Below are 5,399 nucleotides of genomic sequence, written 5' to 3' on the forward strand. Positions count from 1 at the left end.
TATCAAACGTATCAAAGGAAGAACTTTGGGAGCGTACAGATCACGTATGTGCGAGTACTGAAGTTAAAAAACGTAAACGGAATTGGATACGGCATACTTTCCGCAAAAATAACATCTATATTATTTAACAAGCGCTGAGGTGGAATCCTCAAGGTTCCCGCCGTCCTGGTGCCCTCGCCAAAACTTGGCGAAGAACTGTTGAAGGCAAAGAAGCAATAGAGTGAGATTTAGAGGGTTTGTTGAGGCTCTATGCGCGACTGCGAAATGAAGACTGCAGTAAGTAAATAAGTAATCATTTCAGTAAGTAATCAATCATACCAACACCAAGGCAAAAATTTTTAACGCATGTGCCAAATCGGTATGCTTATATGGATCGGAAACCTGGCTTGCTAATTCCGAAATCGAAAGAAGGTTGCAATCATTTATCAATCAATGCCTGCGCAACATATTAGGCTTATGGTGTCTTAAAACGATTTCAAATGAAGAGTTATGGAGTATAACGCACCAAACAAACGTAAACAACAAAATAAGAAGAAAGAAGTATGGCTGGATTGGACACTGCGTTTGCCTTATGAAAATATCGCGCATGCTGCACTTAGTTGGAACCCTCTGGGGACTAGGCGCAGAGGCAGAATAGCAATGACATGGAGAAGAACAGTTCAGCAAGAGACATGCAAATCGTTTAACGAGTTGAAAGCAATAGCACAAAATAGAAACCAGTGAAAAACTTTTATAGACTCCTTAAACTCCTAATGGAGTATGGAAATAATAATAATAATATTTAATTACAAATAGTAATTATATTAATGAAATAATAAAAAATTAAAAATGTTATTTTATATATAATATATTAATAATAATAATATTGTCAAATACCTTGACGAGTGTTTTCTCTTAGCAATTCTACACTTTGATAGTTTGTTGAGTTATTGAACGATGTGATAGAACACATTAGTAAGCCAATATTTTCAGGATCTGAAATCAATTTTGGTTTTTCCATGATTTCATTATGAGTTGTTGGTTTTGGGGAAATAAACATATTTTGGTCTACGTGATGTGTATTCTTTTTAATACTTGATGGCGATGAAATTTGTAGAACTGAGTTCTCTTGCAATAGTATGTTGTATATATTTTGATCAATTTCACATTCATTATAAAGTGGGTGTGACGATATTTCTTTATCGTTGTTTGTAACAGATAACTCCTTTATTTTATGTTTATTTACATTATGTGGTCTTCGAAGCTGAATGTTTTCGTTAAAATTAGTCTCAATATACAACGGTTCATATAAGGTTAAGGGACTTCCAACATTTTCTAAATTTTCATTATTATATGTAACATCTTTACATATTGGATCTGGTATGTGGGTAGTAACTTGATTATACGGAGCTACAGAAATTTTATTTGGTGGTGAATCTGCGTTCTTACTATATGTTTCGGAATAATCAAATATATTTCGATTGCGAAGATTATCATTGAATATTTTTGAATTATTTCTGAGATCATCTGGAGTGCGGATTTTCTTTAAACTATTTAAATTTGTGAACATTGCAAATTGTTGTTCTTGCAAAGCATTTTCTGCTTCATTGGCAGAAAATGAGTTCGAATGAATAAAGTAATCTATACTATTTTCAATGTCGGGATCAATTTCATCTGAAATGTTTGTTACTTTTGTTTTAAAAAACTTATTAAAAAATTTATCTCTATTTAAAGTTTCTTTGTTTGTTTTTTTCTTGGGTTCATAACGTCGTCGTTTTGGTTTAGTTTTATTATTTATTTTTTCACTAGGATCAGTGTTTTGTGATTTATAATCTATATTTTTGTTATTATTATTTGTTTGAGAGCAAAGTTTATCCCTATCATTTTTCATATTACTTTGTTTGCCCTATAAATTATTATTTTAAGATTTTTATATGAATCAGTGTTTTTAATGGTTTACCTTAGGTTTTTTGTTATTTTCTAAGTTAGTTGTTTCATGATCGATTTTACGTCTTGCGACTTTTTTTACGTTATTCTTAGAAGAACCTGTATTAACACCCGATGTACTTGGAATATTATCATCGTTTTCAACCATTTGTGTTTGTTCGTATTGGATCATATTCGTATATGAACGTTGTAAAATTGTTTTAAATTTACAACTCGAATACTTTGCACAAATGACATGCATTTTACATTTATCCTGTAAAATGTTTACATTTTCGTTTGGTGACTCTGGATCGTCATCAGGTATTTGAAGCATCATCTTCATTAGATTTGTTTTTTGTTCTATACTAAATATATCATTATCAATACCATAAAGAAACTTATACAGTTCTGGGCAATTGTCTTCAGTTATCTCGTTTATAAATTTATTCCATTGAGGTTCGGTAAATTTTTTAAAATCTTTATGTGTTAAATTTTTCAATAGCGGTTTATTAGCATCTTGAAGAGAAGGAACGAGCGGTTTTCTTTTAGAACTTTTTACAGCTGGAAAAGTTTCAATTTGTTTCTGCATCTTGGAAGTTAATGGCTTTTGGGTTTTAGTTTTTGAAGATGGTAGGTAGGTTTCTTTATTATGTGATGAAGCCTTTAATCTAGGCCGTTGATTTTCATGATTTTCAGTTTCTAAATTACGTTTTTTCGGGGTAATCCTAAATATAAAAAAAAAAAACATATTTCTATGAATCTGTTTGTAGTGACATATAAAATACGAACATAAAGTATGAAAATTAATAAAAAATGATTAATAATTTAACAACATAATAATAATTACAATAGAATAACTAATTTTAAATTGCAATAATGGTAAATGTTACTGATTACAGATAATTGAAACAATCAAAAGCAGGGAAACTTATAAAAGCATCTTGATCCATTTAAAAATGGCGTGTCAAGCCGGACAGGTAAGGAAACAGATCTTCCCCTGACTATACAATCTACAGATAAGCCATTGCAAACATACTTTAAAAAAAGTATTTTCTATCAACCCTGTCTACTTGACTGGTGGGCAGTGATAGTTTGGGAGGAAGCTTTAAAATTGCACTTCTTTTAAATTATTTATAATATAACTTAAAGTTATATTAAATAATTTTATAATTAAGGCGGAACTTTTACTTTTAACAGAAAGAGACAGATTAAAATCGAAAAAATATGGTACTTCAAGTAAAATTACTACCTGTATCCGCAGATAATTCAACTTATTATCTTACTTTTTCTATTACTTAATTAATTATTACTACATATCTTTTATTACACAAAAAAAAATCTAACTTAATTGAAAAGGCATGCTCCTGCCTTTTTATGTTTCTTAAGAAAGGCATAGGTATTTCTGAAAATCTTACATGGCCCATAAAACAAAAAATAGAAGAGAAATCTATTTGGGCCTATTAGATCTTTCCGATTTTTTTCGCCATCTACTTTGCTTTTATACCTTCATTCTATATACTTAATTATATCTTTATTTATTTTAATACAAGGCTAGAACATAGAGTGATTTGTGAGCTAATTTAAAAGGAAGCTTTTGTGAACGATTTTTGGTTAGTAAAAAAAGTAAGTTAAACATACAGACGACATTATAAATATTAGCTGAACGAAATGAAGACCGTTATGGAAATATCCACTTTATGAAAAAATGAGGTATATATTGGCTAAGATATGTAATAAGGCACACAAGTTCCAGGTTTATACAAAACCATGTTTAAAAAATGGATTAACGAAGACAAAGAGAATTTGAAGATAGTGCACGGGAATAGTGCTGCTTTTAGAAGAATTGTTAGTCCATAAATTACCGAAAAAATGTAAAAAAATATTATAATGAAAATAAATTAATATTTAAAAATTAAAATAAAATAACATCCATAAGAAAAGAATAAAGTCTAATAAAAATTCAAATTTAATGTGATAGTTAATAAATTTGTTAAAAACACTGTCATTATTAACAGACTTTGCAAAATAAGGTATATTATATATAAGTACAATTGAGAGCAAACAGAGGTTTTGTAGTAACTGTAGCTATTGGGAATTACATATGTTTAAAACATTAATATTTTCCTGTCTTGAAATAAATTTACTTTGTGACTTTTACTCGTTCGGAAAAAGGAAGCGGCAAATGTAAAAAAGGACACTATTTGTATAATAAATGTATAATTTATCAATATATAGGACTTATCAAAGTTTTCTATATTGAAAGTAACGATTATTTAACATTTTCAAAACTAAGTAAAGACTGGTAATGTTTCTGCCTTGAGTCATAGCTCCCAGGATAAATTCGGCAGTGACAACAATTGAAGAATGGCAACAAAAAACCATGATTGAAGTCAAAATTTGAAGTAACTTTAGTTTGTAATAAACTGTTATATTATGAAAGATAATGATGATGATGACGACGATAATATATAATGAAAACATACTTGACTATATAGATTTGACTTCAAATTTAATAGTATAAGAACCGAAATAGTAAGGTCATTTTGTACTTTAATGATCATTTTTTCATTTAAACAATATTAATACTATTTTCTTACCTTTTAGTTAGGGGAGTATTACTTTCTGTAAATAGCTGCCTTTTTCTTGTGCTTGGATTTAAAACAGAAATCTCGCTGCTTATAGGTGATACTTGACTGAATTCGTTCAAGGATTGAATCATATCAACACTTCTTATGGTGGATAACGGGGTTGAAGACAAAACTTTTTCATTATCTTGCATATTGTTATTAAACTGGCAATCCTCTACATTTTGCGGTGAAACTATGCAATAAGAAAATAAATTTTAGAAATAATTTTAAGTTTTGTAAGAGTTTAAATTATTATTTTGAATAAAACTTACAGTTCTGAATTCTTTCTTCATCACAGAAACTATTCATAATATCATTATATTCGTGAACAGTCTCATTAAGACAGCAAACTGGATCAGAATATTGAACATTAAATTTATTTAAAAGCTCTTCATGTTGTTTAAGGTGAAACACATCTTCTTTAGAAGTTTCAATTGTGGCATAAGTTGCATTGTAAACATCTTGAAGATATCGCAAACAATTGGAATAAATAATTGGAGGTCTAAGGAAAACTGTTAGCTTTGTATTTGTTCTGAAACAATATATACAATGAAAATTAGAACATTAAAAGTTTAAAATATTAACATACAAATCAATTTTGTTTATGGAAGCAATTACTGATATATCGACAAATTCGCCATTTTCTTTTGATCTGCAACGACCAGTAAATGTTAAAGTGAGAGGACAAGAGTTTAAATCCACCCAAAAATGCTCAGAACACTAAAAGAAAATTTTATGAAATATATAAGTTTAAAAACAAAAATTAAATATTCATTACCGATGGTTTAAAGAATTCAATTTTATCTTCAATAAACAATGAATAACACTTAACTGAATAAACCGAAGTATTTTGCATAGTTCGCATAT

The 5,399-nt window shown here is 29.0% G+C and overlaps 2 protein-coding genes across 2 annotated transcripts in view; one reads left to right on the top strand and one right to left on the bottom strand.

Annotated features, from left to right (window-relative positions):
- LOC119667635 overlaps positions 1-128 on the top strand; it is a 3,628-nt gene extending 3,500 nt beyond the window's left edge. Inside the window, exon 3 of the mRNA XM_038076940.1 lies at positions 18-128. Within this exon, the coding sequence (XP_037932868.1) occupies positions 18-128 (111 nt within the window). The remainder of the gene's footprint in view (positions 1-17) is intronic.
- A 1,799-nt stretch (positions 129-1,927) lies between these two features.
- On the bottom strand, positions 1,928-5,389 carry LOC119672606. Its single transcript, XM_038083706.1, has 5 exons — positions 5,311-5,389; positions 5,122-5,252; positions 4,805-5,064; positions 4,503-4,725; positions 1,928-2,630 (listed from the first exon to the last, which is right to left on the bottom strand). Exons 1-5 carry the CDS (start codon positions 5,386-5,388, stop codon positions 1,928-1,930), a joined length of 1,395 nt encoding a protein of 464 aa, XP_037939634.1. The 5' UTR covers position 5,389.
- Positions 5,390-5,399: the final 10 nt, after the last annotated feature.

The sequence above is a fragment of the Teleopsis dalmanni genome, chromosome 1 (genome assembly GCF_002237135.1).
Source record: "Teleopsis dalmanni isolate 2A chromosome 1, ASM223713v2, whole genome shotgun sequence".
NCBI lineage: Eukaryota > Metazoa > Arthropoda > Insecta > Diptera > Diopsidae > Teleopsis > Teleopsis dalmanni.

Bases quoted from the DNA above. Each gene is read 5' to 3' on its own strand.
- LOC119672606 (XM_038083706.1), bottom strand. From the start codon at position 5,388: ATGCAAAATACTTCGGTTTATTCAGTTAAGTGTTATTCATTGTTTATT. The intron at 4,726-4,804 runs GTAAGTTTTATT...CTTATTGCATAG, and splicing joins TGAAGAAAGAATTCAGAACT to TTTCACCGCAAAATGTAGAG. The intron at 2,631-4,502 runs GTAAGAAAATAG...TTTTATATTTAG, and splicing joins AATACTCCCCTAACTAAAAG to GATTACCCCGAAAAAACGTA.